Here is a 26862-nt window from a genome sequence, read left to right as displayed (position 1 = left end):
CGCGGCGCGCGCGAGGCGCACTCCCCCTCCCTCGGCGGCGCGGGGCGCGCGCCCGGCCCCCTCCTCCTCCCCTCGGCGCCTCCCGGCTCTCCCGGCAGAAAGTTAGCAGCGGGGAAGGAACTCGGGGCTGCAACAGCGCGCGGCGGCGGCGGCAGAGGCTGAAGCGGGAGCCGCGGCGGAGCCGGGGAAGCGGGGGCGCTGCAGACGGAGCAGGTGCAGCCGGCGGGTCCGCGCGCCCCCCTCGGTCCCCTTGCCAGAGGCTGAGGGGGGGGGTGGGGGGGCCGCCCGGACTCCGCGGGAAGAGTGGGGAGGGGGGCCATGCGGCCGGGCTCCCCCCCGGCGCAGCGGGACAGCGGCCAGGGCCGGGGGCGCAGCGGCGTCGCTTCATGCAGCCGGGGCGGCTGGGCAGCGGCGGCGGCGGCGGCGGCGGCGGCGGGGGCGGCGGCTGAAACCATGTCCGGGCAGCGCCGGGGGCCGCCGCCGCCGCCGCCGCGAGCCGGGAGCCGCGATGGCCCCGTGGCCCGCACCTCCTCCGCCTCCGCCTCCGCCTCCACCTCTCGCCGCGCCGCCGCCGCCCGGCGCCTCTGCTAAGGGGCCGCCGGCGCGCAAGCTGCTTTTTATGTGCACCTTGTCCCTGTCCGTCACCTACCTGTGCTACAGCCTCCTGGGCGGCTCGGGCTCCCTGCAGTTCCCCCTGGCGCTGCAGGAGCCGCCGGGCGCCGCCGCCGAGCCCCCGCCGAGCCCGCCGCCACCCTCTCTGCCGCCTCCCCCCGTGCGCCTCGGCGCCCCCTCGCAGCCGCCCGCGCCGCCGCCGCCGGACAACGCGAGCCGCGGGGAGCCGCCCGAGCCCCCCGAGCAGCCCGCCGCCCCCGGGGCCGACGGCTGGGGGCTGGCGAGCGGCGGAGGGGGCGCCCGGGACGCCTGGCTCCGGACGCCGCTGGCCCCGGGCGAGATGATCACGGCGCAGAGCGCGCTGCTGGAGAGGGAAGCGCAGGAGTCCAGCACCACCGACGAGGAGCTCGCAGGCCGGAGAGCGGCCAACGGGAGCAGCGAGAGGGGCGGCGCCGCCAGCACCCCGGACTATGGGGAGAAGAAGCTGCCCCAGGCGCTCATCATCGGGGTCAAGAAAGGAGGGACCCGCGCGCTGCTGGAGGCGATCCGAGTCCACCCGGACGTGCGGGCGGTGGGCGTAGAGCCGCACTTCTTCGATAGGAACTACGAGAAGGGGCTGGAGTGGTACAGGTAGGACCCTGGGCTCGGCGGGGCGGGGCGGACGCACGGGGAGACCCGGAGGGCGAGCCGTGGCTCTCCGGGCTCTGGGACACCCAGGCGCCGCCGTCCCGAGAGCCCTTATCCCCATCGGGGGCTCTGCCAATCCTGGCGGGGCCGCTCAGGGGCAGCGGCGGAGAGAGCTGGACGCTGGCCAAGGATCACTTTATTTCAGGGCGAGGGGTGGAGGTGTTGCCTCGCTTCTGCCTGCCTCGGGCTCCTTGGCTTCTCAGTTTGCCCCGCTCCTAGCCTGGGAATCCCCAGCCTTGGTGCCCGCGGGGTGTTTCCTAGCCCGGGCTCCGGCGGGGCTCTGCGCTTCTGTGCTGGGGACGCCGAGGAATGAAGCAGGGTAGCTAGATGGATGTAGCGGCTTTGAGATCTCCTGGGAATCTCTCAAAATCGCCCTGAAACGCATTTGCGTGGCCGGAATCCCACTTTAGTATTTTCAGGTTAGAGCAAAAATGAACAGGCAACAGTGAAAAAGATGAGGCTGGCAAGTTCTGGCTTTCTAGTAAAGACCGGGGAGGGCCCCCCCCCCCCATCTCCAGAACTTTCGATTCCCCGTGGCTGAATGAATCCTGGGTCGGTTCGGCCTCGGCAGCACCAGTGTGTACACGACAGTTGGTGCCCTTAGAGTTTTTTGTGCACTGCACCCGTGTCCTTTCCAACCCGCACCTCCTTCACAACAGACTGGAGCTCCTGTCATGTGAAATGTTCGCGTCTCTCCTTTTCCAGTGCTGAGATAAAGGGAGAAGAGACCGTAGAAAGTTAGGTGCAGGTAAAATAAATTAATCCTCCAGCTTTCTGGCCGGCCATAGCATTGAACTCCACGCTGGTGGAGATTCCAAAGACGAACCTCCTTTGCTTTTTTTTTTCCTCTCCCCTTCTTTCCTTCCGTTTTGTATCTCTCTGGAAAATAGATCGGGATGCCTGGCCCCATCTTGGTTGCATCTCAGTAATTAATTGCAATTGTCAAACAGAAACACAGGCTTTGTCAGCTAAAGTGATGTTATCATCTTAAACAGAGCCAATAGGTAAAATACAAGGATTGTTTCCTGACAAGTTCCCTTCCTGTTGAAGAGATGTGCTTTCCAACTTTAAATTACAGCCTGGGAAAAGTTTTAGAAAAAGCTTAACTTAAGAAATAGATAATACATGGGTGTATTGTGATTTGATTTCTTCCACTTTAAAAAATACGCCTTATGCTTTCAAAGCTTGAGAGAAGTACACTTAGGCATAAACATTCCACCACATTAAACGGAAACAGCAAATGTGTCTGTTAATGTCTTGTCTGTTTCAACAGCGAGAACTAATTGCAATATTTTAGGAGGCTTCAAACAGCCCCTTCCTATCAAAACATAAAACAGCAAATGCCTAATTTCACTGGAAAATCAGTATTTATAACATCACGAACCATGGTTTCCAGTTTGTGATTATAATTTAAAAGGTGTTAGGATGATTAATGCAACCACAGAAATAAAGAGAAGGGGTATGCTGTCTGGGAGGGTTTCAGTTATTCAGTTCTTGGTTAGGGGGCATGTCCTGGTTTCCGCAGTGAGGTAGCCTCAGCCCTAGGAAGGTAACAGTGGCTTTCTCCAATTCTAATTTTAAAGCTGCGTATCTCGGGAGAAATGCCAAGTGCCCTTTTGGGAGAGAGAGAGAGGCATAAAGATCACATCTTTCCAACATGTGTTTGGGTTGATTTGTAGCAGCCGGAAATCGAGAAGGGAGCGTTTTCTACGGATGCCTTAAAGTTTGATAAAGGGTGCGTGGTGGCATGCGTGTCAGGAGGTCCCATCGGTGGGACTGGGGAATTTTCTGAATGAGAGCATGGGAGATGTCAGATTTTCTTAATCTTCTTCCACGCTGAGGCTGGGAAGAGGAGGCACGGAGACAGGTATGACAGGGCTGTAGAAGGTTCCGTCCCAGCACTGCGTACTCACGGCCGTCCCTTGTGTGGTCTTTGGGGCTGAGTGTGAGTGTTGTGTCCCCATCCACAGAACTGTTATCCTGAAGACGTGGGGAGATTTCTCTTGATCCTCGCTTGAGAGGATCACGGGGTTTCTCTGCGGCCCCCCATCCTTCACCCCAGGGTGTCACCCACGGCATATCCTTGTGGTGCTTATCTTAGAGGTGCCGACCGCAGGTGCTGGAGAAGAATCTGTGTAGCACGGAGGTATCAGTGGCCACGCAAACCTGGCTGCTGAGAAGATGTCTCGAAACCTCTCCGGCCCACAGGAGTGTGCTGGGGCTGCTCACATACCTCTCCAGCCTTACCAGGGACAGCAGTGCTTTGAGGGTGTTTGTGGGATTTTCACAGGCTCCTGTCTCCCCTGGAGGAAGAGAGGGGATGACATCCTCATTATATTGCAGAAAAGGAAACCGTGGCATCAGTTCAAACCAGTAAGGGAAAGCCTTCCTCTTGTTTCCCCATCCAAGTGCATCTCATAAATGGCGGCATCTGGACTTGAATGTACATGAATGGTCACGCTTCCCTCCATCTATGGAGGAGCCTACGCGAAATCTGCCTTTCCTCGCCAGAGGAGAGGACCACAGATGAATGAAAGGTTTTGATTCTCTCCCCGACTTGTTTGCTTTCCCTTTTTCTTGTCGAGGTGCTTCTGGGAGAACTGGCTAATTTTGCAAGTGTTCCTGGGGTGTTTTCAGTCAGAGGGAGAAGCGAGAATTTGGGGTCAGCTCGGGCAGCCCTGGTTTGGGCTTTCGTCCTATCCCAGCAGAACAGCCCTGGGAGTTTGATTTCCTCCATGTCACTCCAGTCTTGTTTAAATCTGGGTTTTGCTTTCTCCTACGCTGTTGATCTGATGTGATTTAAAAACACATTTGAGATTAGAACGGGTGCTTTGGATTTCAGGGCAAGATAGACTAATGGATTAAGAGGCAAGTGTTAAGGCTCTGGGAGAAGCAAGCCTCCCTTGGTGGATTGACCCAGGCCCACGACTTATAAGTGGGGGTGGACTTGACCCTCCTCTCTCTACTCCTCCAAACCAGTGAAAAAAAAGAGCAAAACCCCAAGGCACCTATCAGAATGGGCCACTCCAAGCTGTCGGGGCAGAGACCTTAGACTCCTCAAAGGGGTGGGACCTGGTGACTGCAGCAGAACTCATCCAAGAGACTGGGCTGCCTTGTGGTGTGGCCTCCCCCGCGGCTTACAGACTGTACAGTAACCCTGACCTTGGCTTTGGAAACACCTCAGCTCCAGGGCAATGGGAAGGGAACCTCCGGGGTTTCAGATGGTCTGCCCTGCCAACAAGTGAATATGCTTCTCCCATTGGCTAGGGGAAAATCATTCAGGAAAATGGTTCCCTTAGTCATGCTTATGGTACCCAGAGGAAGGTGGTCCGCAACGCTGTTTGCTCTTGGTTTCTGGAGCGAGAATGAGGGAAGAAGCCAGAAAGGTCCTGGCAGTTAGGGAATGTCTGTTCTTTACCGAGCCGTGCTCCTGGAACTGACATTCAAGTGGTGGGCAGGAGAGACAGGGAACAGTCTTTCTTGCTACCTTCTTCAGGTGGCTACTAGAAAATGTACCATCAAGCTGGTGACTCACATCATATTTCCACTGGGCAGGGCTCCTAGTAGAGCGGCGCTTTTTAAGCTTTAAACGTGCACGCGTCACCTGGGATGTTGTGAACATGCAGGATTCTGATTCAGCATGTCTGAGGAAGGCCCTGAGAGTCTCCATTTCTAACTTCTCAGGTGCTGCTCATGCTGCTGATCTCCGGACCTCGCTTTGAGTAGCAGGGGGTCTAGAGAGGAATGGGCGTGTGCATGCGTGTCTGTGGGCATGCCTAGGTTATTTGAAATCAGATGACTAGGGAAAACTTCCTTGTGAGGGTGATGTAAACGAAGTGAAAGAATAAAAAAGAATAAAATTCTGTGCTGCGTAGAGATCAGGGTAGAGAGGTTTCCAATAGTAGGAACGGTAGATGCAAAGGCCCTGAGGCAGGAGCAAGCCTCATGGCTTTATAAAGGTTTTTTTTTTTCCCAATATTCCCAAAGCACAGTGTTTGTAGTTGGACAAAATTGGATTCAGAACCTGGTTTTACAACTTACTGGTTGGGTAATTTTGGATAGGTAACTGATTTAACATCATTCATCTTCAGCTTGTTTATCTGTGGATTGTTGGGGAGAATAAATGACATAGTAAAGGTGAATGTATTTTCAAAAAAAATAGAAAGAAAAATCCAAATGAACCCAACTCCTGTTTGTTTGTTTTTAAATTTTCAAATCATTTTGGTCTGATCACAGCTGTCCTAATATTGACTGAATATTGATTGCCCTATTGGGCAGGATTTTGGGAAAAATCTAATGATGATTGGCTTTGTAATCTACATCTGCCTGACTTTAAACCAAGGGTCACCGACCTGGACACCCAGTAAAATAGACTGGGTGGGGGGGTAGAAATTGGGGGCATGTCCCTGTCTGCAGGTGTCAGCCACTACTCAGTTCCAGCTACCCTTCCCTGTGTGCAAATGTTACCACATCCTGCACTTGGTGGGAGAAATCGGAAATCCAGGCTCTGATGTGAAATCTCTTGTTTTTTCCACATTGGCAAACTGATTGAAATTTCTTAAAAGCCTTGTGTGGGCCAGCACTGTGGGACAAACAAAACACATCTGTGGGCTGGAGACAGCCAGCTGGCTACCAGTTTGTGACCTCTGGTTTAGACTCATTTTAGAAAGTAAACCGGCATAGCCAGACCCTTCAGCCCTTGCCAGGATTGTGGTTTACGTGTGCTATTTTAGTTTCCATTTTTTCCCGCTTTACAGATTTTGCAAGCGCAAGGTGTGGATACCTCCCAGATACATTGCAACAATAACAAAAGGAGCTGGAGATAAACATGAACACTGAGGCAGGAATAGCCAATTCACAAACACATCTCCCTTTTGTGTCCAGTGACCGTGTTTTTGAAGGTGGGACAGCTCTTCCCTTGTTCACTCATCAGTCAGGAGCGCCAGTGGGATCCATCTAGATAAGTTGAACCTATAAAATAGATTTCCCCTCAGGTGGGTTCCGTAAGACCCGAGAGATGAAAGTAATTGGGTCCTAGCTTCTGCTCTGCCGCATTACTAATTCTGTTGGAGCTCAGGTGACCCTCTCCATTTCTTTCTTTCTAAAAAAAATTCTGTTTCCTAGATAATGAGACTGTATCGTCTCCAAAGTGTCCATTCAGTGAAATACCTGGATTCTAGAACAGACTGCTGTGTTAGACTTTGCAGAGGGAGGAAGCGAGTAGGGGAGAAGCAACAGGGTAGGGTGCAAGGGCCTGGTGGGCCGGAGGGAGCCATTTCCTTGTGGGCTTGGGTTGACCCTGCCCCTCCGGGAGGAACTTGCTTGCAGGCCCCGGTTTTGGGGCGGGGTCAGGCGGGTTGGAGACGTCCAATCAGGGAGGCGCGCATAGATTTGTTACGGTGACTTGGGATTCAATTGGCCCCCCGGATTGCTGACCGAGCGTGACGGTGCGGTTCTCCCTGTGTGTTGCATCTCATTGGGCACCTGCGTGTGGGCGGGGCTCAACCCCCTCTATAAAGGTTAGGTTGTGAGGCAGGGGAGGGTAGTGGGTGGGAGCGTCCTCTGCTGCAGCATCGTGGTCCTTGGGCGCATCGTGGGCCTTGCCGGGGAGTGGCCGGGTAAGGGAAGTCGCCGGTGTTGGTGTCCTGGTCGACGCCGCCTCTTTGGCCCCCCACTGGTCGGTTTGATTTCCGATGCTTGGAGCTTTGCTTGATTTTCGCCTTGTGTGGGTCTGGTTCCTTTGATCCGGGACCCCAACATTCGGAGCATGTTCTTCCATCGGTCTCTGAGCCAGAGGCCACTGCGTCTTCCTGGTGTGATGCTGAAGCCTCGGTTTCTGTATCTGTACAATGGGCTCAGTATCACTTCCCTTCCAAGGGATTATGCGATGATGAAATGAGTCTGTGACGGAGGACGTGGTTCTCTCCTCCCCCTGCCCGCGCATTTTCTCCTGGCCCGTCTTCACTTTCCCTGCCGGTCAGTACTCAAGGTCCTAAAGAGAAAGCCGTAATGCATTTTTCATTTGAATATAGCCTTTTATTTCAAGATGATGTCTGAATGAGGGATTTCAAATCCTGAAGCCGCTCTTAAGTACCTCTCCAGAGAATAATCAAAACCGGATTCCAGAATTTGGTCTATTGTAACTGGAGCTGAAGGAGAAGAGTCTGATTTCACAAAGTAGTTGCAGCCGGAATTCTGCACCGAGGGGCTGCGGTGGGGAAATGGGCAGGCACTCTGTCTGGGCTTGCGCGCTGACATTTTCTTGAACCTACAGTAAGAATTGAAGCCGCTTGGCCTGGATAGCTACAGAGGCATTTAGAATGCCAAGGCCGTGCTTGCCTTCAGTTTTTCTGCAGAGCCGAAAGTGTTTGAGAAGGCAGGACTCTTCGAGAAGACCCCAGCCAGACTCCCTGGGCTTGAGATTTGGCTCCTTTCACTGGTTTTCTCCAGCTGTCATGACACGAATGACTTATTTTTATTTTTATTTTTGTAAATCATACCAGTCGCTTTTACTTTTTAGAGTCCGGAGAGAGGCCTCGAGATTTTAGGGGAAGGAGAGATGGCTGGGGTTGTACGGTAGGAAGTTTTAAAGGTTTTGGTTTTGCATAATGGATGATACCTCTGGAACTGATTGAACCACCGCCCTGTTAAAGTAATCTCTTGATTCCATTGGTTTCTGCGGTTTAACAAGCTCCTCTCTAACTGTCTTGGGAATTTCAGTCTGAAATTATAATTCACTAAGGGAGTCTTTCAGCCCATCTTGCCATTAATTAAAAGCAGGCGGTTGAATTTTTGTTTTAACATTCACTAGTTAGCGTTGCCTCCCTTTAAGGTTTTTTTTTCCGGCATTTATTTAAGAATGTACAAAGCCTATTCATGGGGAAACAACACATGAATTAGACAGTGTTTTTTTGGTAGCAAGTAATAGAATATGATCTTAAACTATTATACAAAGAAAAAGTAATTTACTGGTTTATGTAATTGCGAAATCTAGGGGATAATGACTTCAGGAACAGCTGGATCCAGGGACTCAAATGATACCACCAGGTCTCTCTCTCTTTCATCCTTTGACATGGTTTTCTCGACTTTGCTTTATTCTCAAGTAGGTTGTCTCACCACATTTTAGGCAAGATGGTAAACAGCAACCCAGAAAACATAGCGTTTATCAGTTCTTTTGGAAATCACTTTCCTTAAGAGTTTTTGTAAGAAATTCCTGGAGCTGCCATTGGCTGAGTTTGGGTCATATACCTGTTCCTAAAGCAGTTATGGTGTAGTACTCCAATTAGACTCAGGTGATGTGGTCACCACTTTGGGTTGGGATAATGGTGGGAGTAGGGAGGCAGCGTTAGTCTCACTAAAATCATAGGGGACAATTTCCCTGTAAGAATGAGGTGCTCCAGGTTTCTGATGCTAGAAGTGGGGGCCAGCTGAACCACATGAGCATTAAACATGGAAAGATCCAGTCTGGGACAGGTACCTAATCTCTCTTGAGTATCTTAACTCAGAAAGGGTTAGACTGGGGAGGTCCAGTGTACTTGTTACTTTATTTATTTATTCATTTACTTATCATTTAAACATGTATTGGTTGTCAGCTATGTGCTGGGGTCAAACAGGAATCAATCATGGCCAGTGATCTGAAAGAGCTTATAAAATAGGGAAGTGGACAAGTAAATGATTATGTTATAAGGTAATAAAAGCTCTCACAAAGTAGGATTTATTCCAGGAATGGAAGGATGGTTTGATCTTAGGGAGTCTAACAATGTGATTGACTCTGTAGCAAAGGAGAAAAATCCTGGATTGACTTTATGGATGCTAAAAATACAGCTGATAATATTAAGTGTTTATTCCTGATTTTTAGAACATCTGCTGATAAAATAGGATCATCCTCACAGCCAGCATCATCTTTAATGGTGTAACACTAAAAATATTCCCATTACATTCAGAAGAAGCCCAGAATGTCCATAATGATCACTGTTATTTATCTTTGTTCAGAAATTAATTGATGATGCATTTGGATGAGGAATACAATGAGAATGAGGGAGGTAGAATTATTACCACTCGTCAGCAGTTTTATCTCTTAATGGAAAACTTAAGAGAACGAATCTTCCCATGAATCTATTAAGAACAATAATGGGATTCATTAAGGGGATTGGTAAGGAAATTAAGATGCAAAATCTATAGTTTTCCTATAAGGTTATGCCAAACATTTTGAAAATAAAATGAGAGAAAATATTCTATTTATAGAAGCAACCAGAGAGACAAAATAACTAGGAATAAATTTAGCAAAAATTGCAAGGGACTTGTAAGAACAAAATTTTAATATTTTACCAAGGGGATCAGCAAAGAGACGACTAAATGGAGAGATCTTTTTCTCTAGGATGGCATGTCTTTCTTTTCCCTCTGCTCCTCCTCCTCCTTTTTTATTGGAATTCAGAGGCAGTGGTCATCGTAGTAGGGATGGCCATAACAGCAGTGGTACTAGAGCTGCCGAATTGAGGTCAGGTTTATTTGAAAGTGGTCTGAAAATATTGTTTCTGTGAACGTGGCCAAAATGATGTACTCTGTATATAAGATTCCCCTACTTTGTGTGTTTTATTTGAGCGAGAAGTTGATGGTAAGATAACTGTTACTGTTGAGATTCATAAACAGAGTTATACTTCCTCGATGGGGGGGTGCTCTGCTTATATCCTCCATTCAAGGATGGTTGGACTGTGCCAAGGTGTGGATTAACCATTGGATTGGTGTAAATTAGTAGATGGTAGATGCACGAAGGGGAAAAAAAAATCAGGGAAAGTAATCGTTGTTTTCAGTGGAACAGGGAGATGAAGGTTTGGGAAAGAGGGGCCGTAGCAATGGTGGGAATGGCCACACTCTGCTCCCGGCACTGGGTCACTCAGTCTTCATGGGAATCATGGAACAGGGGTCCTGCTATCACCCATGTTTTCCAGGTAAGGGAAACGGAGTTGCACGGAGGTCAAGTAACTGGCTCAGGATGTGGAGTCGGGCTTCTAACCCAAGTCCTTGGCCCCAAACACACAGCATCTCATTTAACTTGTCTCAAAGCTCCTTTCCCCAGCAGCGTTGTCCTGTAGCTGCCTGGAAGCGAATAAGAACTGTGCACCTTTCCCTGCTAGACACGCTGGATCTCCCATATCCAGATGGGTTGGTTGGCCTGCCTACGGGACAGGCTGGGTGTTGGTGGTGGAGAGCAGTCTGGTCTTAGCAACATACTGGAGCAGTGGCTTCCTTTCTGTTCTGGGCCCAAGCTTGTTCCTGCTTGAAGGGCCTTTTTATTTTCTGTTCCCTGCACCAGAATACTCTGCTCTAACCTGCCTGTGTCTTATCATCCTTCACATGTTGGCTTAAATTCCAACTCTTCAAAAAGACCTTTCCCAACTACCTGGTTTTTAAAAAACCTGTTTCTACTTCTGAGCTTGTTGAGCTGTTTTATTTTCTTCACAGAACATATTTTCATAAATCGTATGAATTCCACATCTCCCTCTTGCTGGAAGGGGAACTACAAGGGACCGGGGGCCCCATCTGTCTTTTCCTTGACGGTGCCCAGATCAGTACTTGGCGCACAGTAGGTGCTCCATAATTGTGGTGAATGAATCACTGATTTTGTTTTTTGTTTTTGCTTTAAATCTTTTTTTCCCCTTAAGATTTTATTTATTTATTTATTTGTCAGAGAGAGCACAAGCAGGCAAAGGGGCTGGCAGAGGCAGAGGGAGAAGCAGGCTCCCCACCGAGCAAGAAGCCCCATAGCAGGACTCGATCCCAGGACACTGGGATCACAACCTGAGCCGAAGGCAGCGGCCCAACTGACTGAGCCACCCAGGCGTCCCTGTTTTTGTTTTAGAAAGAGAGGGTGAGAGAGAGGGAGAGCGAGCTCAGGGAAGGGGCAGAGGGACAGGGAGAGAGAGATTCTCAAGCAGGTTCCATACCTGTCGTGGAGCTCGAGGGGGCCTCAATCTCACAGCCCTGAGATCCTGACTCGAGCCGAAATCTGGACACTCAACCGACTGAGCCACCCAGGTGTCCCCAACCACTGATTTTGAATCAATGAACGGTTGAATAAAAGGGAGTACCTTCCGTGTGCTAAGTTTTCTTGTAAAACTTTAGGCTTCTGAAAAGAAATCACACATTCCTTGGGAACTCTGGCCAAGAATTGTTCTAGGCTCTTTCACGGTACTATTTTTGCAAGACTATTTTGGGTGCAAGAAAGAGAAACCCACTCAACCCAGCTGTGTGGGCTAGACAGTCTCCCCAAAAGGTTCCCTCCAGCACACAACACGATCTGTGTGTCCCTCATCGGAGCCTCACCAAGTGGATACTTTCTTATCCCACGTTTGCCCGTAAAGAGAGTCGGACTTCAGAGGGGCAGGGGACAGTGCCGGAGTCCCATGGCAGGTTGTCACCGACCAGGTGACAGACAACGTTTTAGAAGAGCTTGGATTACTTCCGAGGGACCATGATCTCCCGGGAGTGGTTTGGATTATGTTTCTCTGGGTGAATGATCAATTATCAATCAACTGTTTAAGCAGAGGCAGACGACCCGAGTGCCTTCGTCCCAGGGCGCTCGGACTGCCTGTAGCTGTGTGGGGTTTTGAAAAAGAAAGCCGCGGCTGGAATCAGAAATTCAGGATTTGAGTCCGATGTGTGTGTCGACCTTGCTTGGTGTGCACGGACGCGTAGTTAGCCTCTGATTTACAAGGATAGGATAGTGGGGACGTCCTGGGAACTGTGTGGTCTACACACGTTCGTTGTTACTAATCTGGGCACGTTTTCATGAACTCCCCCAGGTAATTGGTTTTCTGAAATGTTGCACTCCAGGGAGTACCTGAAATTCAGGATACTCTTATCATAAAGTTAGGCTAAGTTTAATTTATGGAAACTGTTAGGTAGCACGGATTTCAAACATTGGTTAGGGCAGACTGCATCAAGACCCCCAGAATTCCTGGAGAGCATCACTCTGCATTACTCTTCCCTGCCTCTCATCCTTTTATACTGGAAAATCATAAAAAGCTATATTTAGGGCATGTTGGCTTCTTAGGATTGCGCCACAGGTGGTGACCTTTGGAGGTGCCCAGAACATTCTCTGTTTTCTCTCAATTGACCTTTTATTTCATTTTCTTGCACACGCACTCTGCATTTCCCAAGTCTTTATATTCACTTCCCACCTTCTGGCTGCGGGAGTAGCTCGTGTTCTAACCTGTTAAAGGAAGAATGTGCCCTCTTCCCCAAAATGTCCCCATTCTAACCTCCGGGATCACATGGATCACATAGCAAAGGGGGATTAGGTTGCAGGTGGAATTGGGGTTGCTAAACGGCTTACCTGGAATGGTGATCGTCCCCAACTGCCTGGATGGGCTAGCACAATCACAAGGATCCTGTCAAGTGGAGGAGAGAGGCAGAGGGAGAGAACTTGGGGGGCTCAGCCTGCTCTTTGTTGGATTTTAGGATGGAGGAAGGAACCACAAGCCAAGGAATTCAGGCGGTTTCTAGAAGCGAGGGAAAAGGGAAGGAAATGGATTCTTCCTTTGAGCTTCCGGAAGGAATGCAGCCTGATGATGCTCTGACATGAGCCCATGGAGACCCATTTCTGACTTCTGACCCAGAACCATGAAGCCAGTCCGCCTGTGGTCACTTGTTAATGCAGAAGTATGCTCTTCTCGGACATCTCTGGCGTCCCCTTCTCATTTCTTTTCTTCCCTTACTTTTTTCCTCCGTTTCTGAAAAATAATCACCTTTGGGGCTCTTTTCTGTCTCTCACCAAACAGCAACGTCAATGTAACCGTCCACTCTTTGCAGATGGTTGCTGGACTGGTTAGGGTGAAGATGAAAGTGCCAGAGCACAGAGACCTCAACACACAGTGGCTTAAATACCATAGAGGATTTGTCTCCTACATAGCGTAAGCGGATATTCGAAGTTGGTAGCAGGCAATGCTGCCTGGCGACCAGTCACTCGGAGGGGACATAAGCTGAGAACAGCGAGTTCTGGGGTGCAGCTTCTGTGTATTTGCATAGCATGGATACGCCTGGCAGTGTGGACTGCTAGGACAGCTGTGCTCCCCGAGGTCATTCAGAGACCCAAGTTCTATGCCTTCCATCTTGTTGCTCTCCGTCCCCTAGGGAGCTCATTACGCATGCAGATCCTTAGAGCCTGTCCTGTCCTTTCTGAAGCAGAATTTGCATTTTAAGAACATTCTTCTGTAATGGTTATGCACAAAGGTTGAGAAATGGCCTTCAAGTTAGGTTTTTCAGCCTTAGCACTGCTGATGTTTTTTGCACCAGGAAAATCTTCACAGCAGGGACTGTGGTGGGCATTGTAGGGTGATTAGAGCTTCTTTGATCTCTGCCCCTTAGAGGCCAGTAGTTAGTTTTAGCAAACAAATCTGGTCATTGCCGAGTGCCCCATGGGAGCTGGAGGGGCCGTGGGGCTCAACACCATCTCTGATTAAAACCCCTGCCTTGGAGGGTGTTTCTCTTCTGCACGATGAGAGCTACACATTGCTGCCAGCAGTAAGGCAGAGCACAGAGGTCTAGGAAGGAATTTCTTCTTGAGCCGCTGAGGCAGAAGTGGCGACGTCTGTAACTTGCGCCCACATCCTGTCAGCGAGAATTTGGTTGCATGGCCACATCCCAGCCACAGAGCAGTCTGGGGACCCTACTGGGTGTCTCTGTGCCTGAGAAGGAGGAGAAAAGGGATCTGGGGGACAGTTGGCTGGCTGCTCAGGTAACTAACGCAAGAATCCAGTCTTCCTGTATCTTTTATTCTGTCTTCTAGCCAGAGGTGAATCTGGTTGGAAAGGGGAAATGAATTGATACAAATAAATTGGGCTTTTTTTTTTTTTTTCCCCCCAGATGGAGTACCAAACTATTTTAGGAGATCAGAGGAAATTTTAGATGAACACATAAAATTTAGCTGGTTCTCTGATAGTGTGTTTTGATATCAAGAGTTTAGTGTTGCGGCGCCTGGGTCAGTTAAGCATTTGACTCATGGTTTTGGCTCAGGTTGTGATCTTAGGGTCGTGAGATTGAGCCCTGGATCAGGCTCTATGAGTCTGCTTGTCTCTCTCCCTCTGCTCAACACCCACCTCCCCCCATCTCTGGAGTAAATAAATAAGAAAATCTTAAAAAAAAGAAAAAGAAAAGAAAAATCGCCAAAACACTGTAGAGTGGAAAACCCAAATATTAAGATTTTTTAAAAAAAGAGTACAGTGTCCTCTAAACTTCAGTCATGAGTATTACTCTTGCAAGATTTATTTATTTATTTAGGCCACATAGAGGTACTTGACTTAATTGATTTTTTTTTACATAAAAAGTAATAATTTTTATTTTTTAAACATTAAAAAAATTTTTTAAAAGTAGCTTCTTTTTTTTGTTTAAAGATTGTATTTATTTATTTATTTGACAGAGATGACAAGCAGGCAGAACAGCAGGCAGAGAGAGAAAGAGGGGGAAGCAGGGTCCCCGCCGAGCAGAGAGCCTGATGCCGGGCTCGATCCCAGGACCCTGGGATCATGACCCGAGCCGAAGGCAGAGGCTCTAACCCACTGAGCCACCCAGGTGCCCCCCAAAGTAATAATTTTTAAAATATTTTTAAAGACTATATCATTACTATAAATGTATGTATAAGTGAAGATATACATACATATATATACATTTATCTATGTATGTAACTACATATGTGTGTATTTATGTAGCTATGCCTGTATTTATGTACATATAAATGTCTCTTATGTACATATGTATGTATCTTTCTCTTGAGCGGCAGGAGGGGCAAAGGGACAGGGAGAGAGAGAGACTCTGAAGCACGTTCCGCACCCAGTCTAGAGCCTGATGCAGGGCTTGATCTCATGACCCTGAGACCATGACCTGAGCCGAAATGAAGAGTTAGATATGTAACTGATTGAGCCACTCAGGCGTCCCTGTATCTGTCTGTGCATGTCTGTGTCTACGTATGTCCCTGTATCTGTCTGTGCATGTCTGTGTTTACGTATGTCCCTGTATCTGTCTGTGCATGTCTGTGTCTACGTATGTTTCTCTCTGGTAGCGCCTGTTTCAGTACCGCCCTCCCCTCGCCGTGCTGCTGACGTGGCCTCCTGCTCTTGACCCTGCGGACGCTCTTGCCCCTCTGTAGTCTCTTCTTCTCATAGGCACTGTAGTAAGTAATCCTTACAGAAGATACACCAGACTGTATCGCTCTTGTACTTTAAATTTCCAGTGGCTTCTTGTCAACCTAGAAAGAAATTCTAAGTCATGACCATAATCGAAGGACACCACAGAATCAGATCCCTGCCCACCTTTCCAGACACATTTATTTGCCTCTTCTTTTTGCTCCTTTGCTTGAGCAACACTAGCTTCCCAAGAAGAAAAACATGGGCCTGCCTCAGGGCCTTTGCACTTGTTGCTCCAGCCACCTGCATTGCTTTTATTTATATAATTTGTATGGCTCGTGTCCTTTCTTTATTCAATTCTTCTGCCCCCCCCCACCTCCTCCTTAATACGGCCTTTTCCTGGACCACTTGGACTCATCTTATACACTCCTACTGGTAAAAGCTCCACTCACTGGAAAATGCTAGTATATATAGTATTGCCCTTAATATTTATCTATATTCCACAATTACTCCACCCCTACCCAGATTTCTGGTGTCTTAATTTCCTGGTTCTTCATTCCTCCATTCTAGAGGAAAGACCTAATTTTGATCTGTTGCCACAAAATGATTTAAAAGATGCTTAAAAGATACTTTCGGAAACTCTGAGCTATCCCTGTTATTTAAGTGCTCTGCCACTAGGTGGTGGTTACGAAACAGGCTGAGTCAGAAAGCAAGGCATGTCTTGAGATCAAAGGTACGAGTGACTCCTTGCTCCTTCCAACCTGGGTTAACCCTGCGTATTTGTCCCTTTATAAAAGGTTCAATCTTGGGGCGCCTGGGTGGCTCAGTTGGTTAAGCGCCTGCCGTTAGCTCAGATCATGATCCTTGGGTCCTGGGATTGAGCCTCCAGTCGGGCTTCCTGCGCAGTGGGGGAGACTGCTTCTCCCACTGCCTCTTGCCCCCACTTGTGCTCACTCTCTCTCTTACATAATAAATAAATAAAATCTTTAAAAAATAAATGGAAGGTTCACTCTCAGTAAACAGTAAACAGGCAACTAAGCAGATGCTCACGGTGTGTTTAAAACAGACAGACTCTGGTACGAGCTCTCTCTTCTTCTTAGCCAGTTCTTTGTGTTCAGATACAGAAAGGACATTGCCAGGTGGCACTTGTCTTTCCTTCCTAGCACTCCTGTTACGATCTGGCTATGGACGAACCGTGAACATACCACCTTACCATAAGGGAATGTTGAGACATTTAATGTTAGATAATATCTCCATAACACACATGCCGGACTTTAAATGGGGGCAGTACCCATTCTGCAACTGGAACCTGCATGGTGATTTCAACCAGCACATCCCATGACCTCACCCAGAACTGCCAAGTTCCTTATTTAGAACAAAAGAGTGAGTTTGTTCCATACGTACTGGTTCTCCTTCATGTACGTATCACCGTGTTGACAGTTCCTTTTTTTTTTTTCTTAAAGATTTTATTTATCTACTCGACAGACAGATCACAAGTAGGCAGAGAGGCAGGCAGAGAGAGAGACAGGAGGAAGCAGGCTCCCCGCTGAGCAGAGAGCCCTGATTCGGGGTTAATCCCAGGATCCTGAGATCATGACCTGAGCCCAAGGCAAAGGCCTCAACCCACTGAGCCACCCAGGTGCCCCTTGACAGTTCCTTCTTAAAAGTTTCCCTTTAGCTCTTGTCCTTGGTGCTCCACGGTTTTCTTGGGCTTGTGTCTTTTTTCCAGTTTCTACTCCTCTCATCCACCAGGAGGAAGACATTGCCCCGCATCACAGTATGTTAGAGCATGTTTTAAAGAAAGTCCTTCCCCATGGCTTGAAACTTGGTTTTAGCTACAATTTCTACTCATTATTCTGATTTTTAGCACACTAATTCCAGGTAAAATCTGCACTAGCATGAACCGAAATGGAATTCAGTGCTTTCTGTATCTGAGAAGTCCTGGGTTGGGGTGGCCTTAAAAATTAGGGCTTAGGGGCACCTTCGTGGCTCAGTTGATTAAGCATCTGCCTTTGGGTCAGGTCATGATCTCAGGATCCAGGGATTGAACCCTGAGTTAGGCTCCCTGCTTAGCAGGGAGCTTGCTTCTACCTCTCCCTCTGCCTGCTGCTTCCCCTGCTAGTTCTCTCTCTCTGTCAAATAAGTAAAAAAATATTTAAACAAAATTTGGGCTTAAATGTTACCTCTGGATCTCTCAGGTCCACCGACCTGTCCTCATTGCTGGAGGGTGGGGGGTGTCAGCCTTGAAGCACTGCCTGACTGAGCAGAAGTGGGTGGGGACACAGAGTTGGAGGTGTGGGCCTTTTCCCAGGGCAAAACCCGGATGAGGTTATCAAGGAAGGGAAGTGGTTGCTTGTGCCAAAACACCAGATGTCTGTTTCAAGACTCTTTTGTTCCAATGTAATCTTTCATCAAGGTACAACCGAATACAACAGGCTCACAGAGAGTTCCGCCAGCTTGCACGGGGATGGGAGGCCTGGGTCCTGTTTTGTGTCTTTCTATCAAGGTGGGCTCAGAGTGGCCCAGACCTCCCTCCCCCAATGGGAAGATTCGGCATCTTTTCTTTTTAAAAATTAAAAACAAAGTTTTTAAAGCCCCAGACCCCATGCCCAGCATGGAGCCCAACGTGGGGCTCGAACCCACGAGCCTGAGATCAAGACCTGAGCTGAAATCCAGAAACAGAAGCTCAACCAACTGAGCCATCCAGGCGCCCTGACTCGGCACGCTTCTTTAACATGGAAAGAAAGGAAGAAAGGCGAAGAGAGAGAGGAGGAGGGAAAACAAGACGAGAAACTTGTCTTGCCACTGTACCTAAATTGTGTGAAATTCGGAAAAAATATCCAGAGAACCTGCCCCTCAGAAATCACTAATTACTTATTTACAATATTTTCTATTTCTGTCACTTCCTTAGCAACCCCTAGCAGCTGCCTGGGAAAATTTAAAGGGACTGTCTGTCTTACATGAGAATTCTTCAAATAGCAAATGAAATTGTTCAGTGACATGAAGTCTTCCTGCCCAGATTCACTTTAAGAAGAGAGGGAGAAGTGATCTGGCATTTGATCAATCTTAACATAACTAGACAGCCCAGAATTTCTGGAACAGCCCTGATTCTAGGTCATTTTACTCTTTTCATTTCAAGTAAAGGCCTGCGAGGGTCCGTCCCCTGGGTGCTTCAGGAAGGTAAGCGTCTACCTTCGGCTCGGGTCATGATCTTGGGGTCCTGGGATCGAGCCCCGCATTGGGCTCCTTGCTCAGCGGGGAGCCTGCTTCTCCTTCTCCCTCTGTCTGCTGCTCCCGCTGCTTGCGTGCTCTTTCTCACTCTCTCTGCCAAATAATTAAGAAAGGGGTCAAGGCCTGTGGTAGGGATGAGGTATGGTTTAATTTTCATGCTTTTGGTAGCCTTATGAAAAGAAGTGCACATTTTGGAAGAGAAATTCCTCTGTCAATCTAGCATCTTGATGCTAGTTTGAAAATGGAACCTGTGTATTGTCTCACTAGTGCATAGTGGGGTTTTCTTGTGAATTTATGATTTTATTTTATTTATTTGACAGAGAGAGATCACAGTAGACAGAGAGGCAGGCAGAGAGAGAGAGAGGGAAGCAGGCTCCCCGCTGAGCAGAGAGCCCGATGCGGGGCTCGATCCCAGGACCCTGAGATCATGACCTGAGCTGAAGGCAGCGGCTTAACCCACTGAGCCACCCAGGCGCCCATTCTTGTGAATTTAAATTGTATCCCAGAGGGTTTTTTTGGAGGTTCCTCAGCAGGGATTCCTTGGAAACTTGGGGACCCGGAGCTTCTGAAACTCCAGGGTCACTTAAGGGGTCTAGGCCAGTTTTGAGGGTGATTCTGGAATTTTGATGCCTCCCAACTTTCCCTGACACTGTCCACATGCCCCTTTGGCCTCAGGGTCCCTCCCCATGTCCTGGGAGTGGGAGCCTCGCTCTTCCCTCACTCCACCCCACAAGAAGGCCCCGGGCCCTTTTTGTCTCTCAGGGTTTTTCTGCTGGATGAGAAGTAAGGCGACACAGAAATACCTCCCTGCTGGTCAACCAGTCAGGCACATCTCTATGAACGCTTGTCTTCCGGAAGACCGTTCTCTTCCAGATTTCTCGTGACTTATTTTAGGATTCTGAAGAGTTCTGACAAATTCTGTTTTTTTTTTTTTTTTTTGAGAAACAGGCAAAATTGAAACATGAATGGATTATGCGGGACGTGAATGTTGGTTTCGTCTCCTTTCCAGCAGGTCTGCTCTGGCATACGAGCCGTAGCTGACTTCCCCTGGGAGGTTCCATGATGAAAAGAGAACCCCAGTGCATGCCTGTTCCCCGTTACCTCTCTTTCTTTCTTTTTTAAGATTTTAGTTATTTGAGAGAGAAAGTGAGAGAGAGCTTGAGAAGGGAGAAGGTCAGAGGGAGAAGCAGACTCCCCGTGGAGCTGGGAGCCCAATGCGGGACTCGATCCTGTGACTCCGGGATCATGACCTGATCGGAAGGCAGTTGCTTAACCGAATGAGCCACCCAGGCAGCCCCCCGCCTCGTTACCTTTCTTAATCCCCACCGCAACCCCTTTTGAGTGAGGACGCTGTAGTCTCTGTGGGAAGTAAGGCACAGATAGGGGAAGAACATAGGCGTGCATTCTTTTTTTGTTGTTCGATTTTTAAATTTTCATTTACTCTTCCGAAGTGGATTTGACATACCGTGTTAAATTAGCTTCTGGTGTACGATATAATGATTCGACATTTCTGTACGTTCGTCAGTGCTCATCACGATCCGCGGACTCTTAATCCCCGTCCCCTGTTGCAGCCACCCGCCACCCACCACCCCTCTGGTGACCATCACTTTGTTCTCTGTAGGTGAGAGTCTGGTTTATCGTTTGTCCCTTTTGTTCTGCATTAGGTCTTTGGTTTGGTTTCTTAAATTCCACATTTGTGGAAGTCCTATGGCATTTGTCTTTAGGACTGACTTATTTCACTTAGCATTATGCTCTCTAGCTCCATCTATGTTGTTGCAAATGGCCAGACCTCATTCTTCTGATGGGCGAGTAATATTCCGTTGCATCTATATTCTGCCCTTTTCTTTATCCATTCATCTGTGGGGGGGTTACTTCCATATCTTGGCTATTGTAAATAATGTTGCAATAAACATAGGAAGAATCTATCTTTTCAAGTTAATGCTTTTGTTTCCTTTGAGTAATGGAATTACTGGATCATATAGTAATTCCATTTTTAATTTTGTGAGGAGCCGCCGTACTGTCTTCCCCAACGGCTGTACCAGTGCTCATTCCTACCAACAGTACACAAGGGTTCTGTTTCCTCCACATCCTTGCCAGCCTTTGTTGTTTCTCGTCCTTTTGATCCTAGCCATTCTGACAGGTGTGAGGTGATACCCCCTTGTGGTTTTGATTTGCATGTCCCTGATGGTGAACAGTGTTGACCAGAAGGTGTACCTTCTTGAAGCCACATGCCGTGCTCCCTCCCAGCGAGGAGATGCTGAGACATTGTTGTGTCCACACCTGTGCGGAGTCCAGCTGTCTCCCGTGTCTGCTGCAGACAGAGCTCTGATTCTCTGGGACCCACTCTGGCAGCCAAGTTCCCCACGTCTGCCTCTTGGAGAATAGCTCTTGTTGTCGCCTTTCGAGGCTGTTTGGGAAATAAACCCACATCTTCTAATGCTGTGAGAGACTGTTGCTAATGCCTACCTACTGGAGTTTGGTTTAAAGGTCTCAGCACTTCGGATAACTTCAGAGAGAGATATTGATTTTCCGAGCCCTGGTGACTCAGCTACCCCTTCTCGATGTGGGGCGGCCTACGTAGGAGGATTGCCCTGGGCTGTGTGTTTTTTTAAAAAGAAGGGGAGGAAAAAAAAAAATTCCTTCAGCCTAGGCTATTTCAAGGCAGTGTGCAGGCTGGAGAGTGTCTCTTCTGTCATGGTGCTTCCGACCTGCTGCCCTGGCTGTGTGATGTCTCTGCAGGGAGGGGCTGGTGACATCAGGGCCACATTCTTCTTCTTCTTCTTCTTTTTTTTTTTTTTTTTGAAGATTTTATTTATTTAGTTGACAGAGATCACAAGCAGGCAGAGAGGCAGGCAGAGAGAGAGGAAGGCTCCCCGCCCAGCAGAGAGCCTGATGCGGGGCTCGATCCCAGGACCTCGGGATTGTGACCTGAGCCGAAGGCAGAGGCTTTAACCCACGGGCCACCCAGGCGCCCCTCATGGCCACATTCTTGCTCCTGATGAGTTCTGTTCCCCCCCTGAGGTAGGCAACTGCCTTTGGAAAGCGTTTTCATGAGAGGTCTGTTGGCTCTGATTTTGGTAATCCTGTCACTCCCTAGTTACAGAGCTCTGTGATGCGAACACCCTGGTATCTATAAGATGCAAGCCAGGGGCGCCTGGGTGGCTCAGTCGGTTAAGTGTCTGCTTTTAGCTCAGGTCCTGATCTCGGGGTCCTGGGATTGAGCCCCGCATCCGGCTCCCTAGTTAGTGGGAAGACTGCTTCTCCCTCTCTCTGCCCTCCCCCCAGCCCTGCGCATGACCTTGTACTCTCTCTCTCTTCTTAAATAAATATCTTAAAAAAAAAAAAAAGTGCAAGCCAGCTGACATGGAACAGAAGAACTCTGGAGCCTGGCTCCTTTTTCCTTAGCCCCCAGTTCTACTTAACGAATCACAGTTACGGAATTTCCTCGCGTCCTGCCAGCAGGCACCTGCTGCTCCTGGGGACTTGCCCTTCTTCGCGTTTGTAAGAAACATCATGGCGCCGTGCACTGGATGCTTGTTATGCCAAGAGCTGTTATATACGTTCTCCACAAATAACAGCCCTCATGACCGCCCCATGAGAGAGAGAGAGAAACAGAGAGAGAGAAGAGGAGCTATGCCTTACTATCCCTGATTTACACAGGAGGTAGGGAAAGTTCAGTGACTTGCCCAAGGTCACCCTGAACCTAATGTGAGTTGCTCTGAATCCCAGAGAGTCACCAACAATTTCTGTATTTAGGTCACAATCCTGTGTAGACCTTCCTGATTGCCCAGTACTGGGCAGAGCACCTGACCCATTTGAGGATTTCACTTAAATTATGACTCTTTAAGTAATATGTCTTCAGAGAAGACAATTCAAAAATACCAAGAGCATAAAAAACTCTGCCACCCAAGGTAACTATTCCTAGTGGTTTAGTGTATGTATTTCCGTACATTTTTTCATTATTTACAACATATATAGAAATCGTTTTCTTTAAGAAATGTATATTTTAAAATTTGACTTTTAAAAATTGACTTTTTTCACCTAAAAGTGTATCATGGCTTTCTGTGTCTATAATAGAATTTTAACATTTTTATGACTATGAAAGTAATGTAGACCATGGGCTATTCCAAAAAGTTAGGGCCTGACCACACACAAGTTACAGAAATAAATCGCGTGTAAAGAATGAATCAGAAGGGAGCGTGGTGCAGGGAGAGCGCCAGAGCCGATGAGTGTCAGAAGGCGGAATGGCTGTGTCTGAATAATACTGGGAGGGCAGAGTCTTTTCATTTTTTTTTTTTTTTTAACATTTCATTCATTGATTTGAGAGAGAGAGAGAGAGACGGAGAGAGTGAGAAGAACATGAACTGGGGAGGAGGAGAAGCAGGCTCCCCCGCTGAGCAGAGACCACCCCCGCACCCCTTGTGGGGTTTGATCCCAGGACCTTGGAAGCATGAGCTGAGCCAAAGGCAGATGAGCCACCAAGGCAGTCTAGCAGAGTCGTTTCAAATCAAGATTTACATAAAACCATGATAGAGGTGCCTGGGTGGCTCCAGTCAGTTTAGCGTCTGACTCTTGACTTTGCCTTAGGTCATGATCTCAGGGCCCTGAGATCAAGCCCTGGGTCAGGCTCTGTGCTCATTGTGGAGTCTGACTGAGATTCTCTCTCCCTCCCTCTGCCTGTCCCTGCACCAGTCCCTCTCTGAATAAATAAATAAATAAATAAATAAGTAAGACAACTCTGAATCCATAAAGGTAAAGACTGGGGGGTTTGCACCTAGAAAATGTGAAGTTCACGCACAGCAAAAAGAATCACCAATAGAGTGTTAGTCGGCTCGAGCCGCCATCCTAGAGTACTACACACCAGGGAGGCTGAAACAATAGAAATTTATTTTCTCAGAGTTCAGGAGGCTGGAAGTCCAAGATCAAGGTGTCGGCAGGGTTGGTTTCTTCTGTGGTCTCTCTCTTTGATTTGTGGATGGCTGTCTTCTCCTGTGTTTCTGCTTGGTCTCCTCTGTGTGTCTGGGTCTGTATTTCCTTTTCTTATAAGGACACCAGTCAAGTTGGATGACTTCAGATTACCTTAATCACCTCTTAAAAGGCCCTGTCTCCAAATACCATTGCATTCTGAGGTCTGGAGATTTAGGACTTGAACACATGAATTTTGGTGGTGGTGGTTGGGGGACACAGTTCAGCTCGTAACACAGAGCAAAAGCCAGGTCAGGAGCCCGGAGGATGCATTTGCAGGTGTGGCTCTGATGGCCAAAATTCCCAACCCTCTACCAGCTGCTTGGATATCTTGGGCAACTCTGCTGTCCCTATTCTTTCTGAACTATTGCTGGGACTCTGTGACATCCCCACCCCCAGCTCCCAGGGAGTCACAGCCTTTGTTTGGATGCATTACTATTTCCATTCGAGTTATATCAACTCCCCAAGGCTCAGAGTCTCCTTCCAAGGACTTTGAATATCTTTGCTCTCATCTGTATGAGATACAATTAAAACTGACTTTCTAGAGGCCAATCTTGGGGGAAAAAAAAAAAAACTTTATTGTAAAAGTAACACAAGCTGGTATTAGAAGTAAAACCGTAATAAATACATGAAAAAGAAAATGAAAGACCTTTCCTCATTCCACTGCTCACGTCCCACTCCCTGCACTGCATTCCCAGGAGGGAGCCGTTGCGTATGGTGGGTGGGTGGGCTGTGTTTTCTTCCTCCACGAATACGGTAGAATAAGGTGTGGTCACTGGTGCAGCCCAGTGGCACCAGCAAGGTGTTACTGATGCTCTTCACGCCCCCATGGCACTGTAGTTTCTTCACAGCCCTCCCTAGCTCCTCACCCCCTCCTAGGCTCAGTGCTGTGTTTCCTCCTTGCCCGACCCTATGCCATCGTCCCATTGGTATCCCATTTTTCAGAAGGGCAATCTCCAGTTTGGAGATGTTGGAGGTCAGAGCTCAAGGGCACAGAACTGGGAGACCCTTCAGCCAGACCTGCTGACTTCAAAGTCATCAGACGGTGAGCACGGTTTCCATGACGCTGCATAGAGGTCAGGTTCACTCCTTCGTCATCTCGACATTGTACCTCCTCGTAGGGTTGTATCATGATATACTTAACCTCTCCTCTTCACAGACATCTCTGTGATTTCCATCCTTTGCTTTTGTGGACAAGACTACGATGGGTATTCCTGTGCTCCTGCCTGCCTCTTGCAGAGGAAACGGGATAGAGTGTGTGCTTTTAAAAATCTCGATACAATTTGATATATTTTGATAAGTTGTCCCAAGGCCATCTTCTTTCTAAGTTCTTGGGAAAGATCTCCATGCGGTCTCCGAGAAATGATGTAGATTTAGTAAAACTCAGCCCTTTTGTGCCCCAGGTACCTACTGGCTCTTGATAAAAGCTTGTAATAATAAGGATGGTGATTCCATGTACAATTACCATGAGATGAAAGAAAATCAGCCGTTCGAGCGTGGTTATCCTTCTTGGGTACTCTTACTGAGAGGTTAGTTTCTGTTATCAAAATAACACTCAGTGCTCCTTTCTCCTCGGCATGAAAGGGGAACAAAAGTAAATACTCCCTTTTTCTCTTTGAACTGCCGCAGGATCATTTTTTCCGTTAGACTTCGGAATTCACAGTGAGGCCAAAGATTCCTTTCTTCAACTTTTCCCGAGCCCGTTGAAGTGGAGTGACAGGCTTGCTTTAGCTCTAGAGCAAGATTGGATTTCTGAGGTGGTGGTTTGTGACAGATGGGGAGGCCGTTAGTCTGCCCCGCTCAGCAGAGCTGGGGTCCTCCTGCCCCCAGCCTGCACCGTGAGGGATTCTGCAGGTGCTGAGAAGTCCAGCGTGGCGTGTGTTTCTTCTCGCGCCAGAGAGCGGATCCCGAGGCGGGCCTGTGCCCGTGATGGGACGGCCCTCAGAAGGCTTCTCTCACAATGTGACTGGGGAAGAGGTCGGCAGAGCTTGGGTAAGGCCAGAGCTGAATGGTTTCACCGGGGTCCGGCGATTAAGGAGAGTTGCCTATGGTATGGCTGTGGTGGTGGTTTTTAAAATTCCCCAGACACGTTTATGCACGTGTTACTACAATAAGGCAGGTTGCCATGGATGGTTCCTCTGTGGTCACATTTGCCCATATAATCTTTGACAGAGGGCCTCCTTGACATAATATGCCTCATTTCCATGGAAGAATTTTCCCTCCACTGTCTTGCTGTGAACACGGCCACTGTTTGTCTCTCTGTTTTTGTTGAGCACACAGCAGTTTGGAATCAAGAATCTATTTCCCTGCCTTCTTTCTGCTTGATGTTGGCCAATAAGGTTATGCTCAAGTCAGTGGGATTTGGGATTTGGGATTTGGGAGTAGGTCCTGGCTGGGACTTCTGGGAAATAATCCTCATCAGGGATGCTCTTGTCTTTGGTGTGGACCACAGTTGAAGCTTGAACAGTAATCGGCACCATGGTGAGAAAGTCCCAGCTTGAGAATGCTGGGGCAACAGATAGAAGGGGCCCCAGGGGAGCCCTCTGGGTATGACAGACATAAATTGCTGTTTTGGGTAAGCCATAGTATTTTGGGTTTTCATCTGTTCTTGGCTAAACTTAGTAGATACATCTGCCTTCTGCGTCCCGGGCATTGTGCTAAGTGTCCTAGAGAAGTCATCTTATGAACCGTTCTTGTTGTCCTTATTTTGCGGGCGAAGAAACAGAGTGTTGGAGGGCACATGAGACAAGGGAGTGGTCCGAGGCGACCTCCCTTACGTTTTGACTGGTTCAAACATCGACCTCTTTGATTTCTAGAATCTGTACTCATAATCTCTGTGTTTTCCAGAAATTACTGAGAGAAACATTGATTACTCAGTCCCTACCGGTTGCCTGCCAACATGCTGGGCACTTTGCTTGGTGCTGGGCATACAACAGAAAGCAAAAATAGTTGATTCTTGCCCTTGTGGCACTTGCCCTCCAGTCGAGAAGAAGATCTAGTCAAACACGGTAAATAATTGATGTTAAACTATGGGCATAGGGAGTGCTATGAAGGAGCAGGTACTCTGCACCATGAGATAATGTAACGTCGCGTTCACTTTGAACAAATAGCAAGAGATCGAAGCTATTAAGATGCCTCACTTGGAGTGAGGTTGGAAGGAACAGCTGTGCAAGGACTTCCAGGACACGCGAAAGACTTGGGGCTTCTTCCTAGGAGAAGCAGAAGACTGTTCAGTGGCTTGAGCCGA

General features: G+C 48.4%; 1 protein-coding gene across 2 annotated transcripts in view; it reads left to right on the top strand.

The window, feature by feature from the left end:
- The first annotated feature begins 416 nt into the window (after positions 1-416).
- Positions 417-26862, top strand: part of HS3ST4 (heparan sulfate-glucosamine 3-sulfotransferase 4) — a 388551-nt gene continuing 362105 nt past the window's right edge. The window contains exon 1 of one of the 2 annotated variants that reach the window (XM_082714707.1): positions 417-1242. In XM_082714707.1, coding sequence (XP_082570833.1) covers positions 509-1242 — 734 coding nt within the window. In that variant the 5' untranslated portion in view covers positions 417-508. The remainder of the gene's footprint in view (positions 1243-26862) is intronic. The other variant, XM_082714706.1, reaches the window with a different exon arrangement.

Source organism: Mustela nivalis (assembly GCF_964662115.1).
Source record: "Mustela nivalis genome assembly, chromosome: 19".
Taxonomy (NCBI): Eukaryota; Metazoa; Chordata; class Mammalia; order Carnivora; family Mustelidae; genus Mustela; species Mustela nivalis.
The sequence above is the reverse complement of the archived record's forward strand: the minus strand, read 5'-3'. Positions and strand labels throughout refer to the sequence as shown.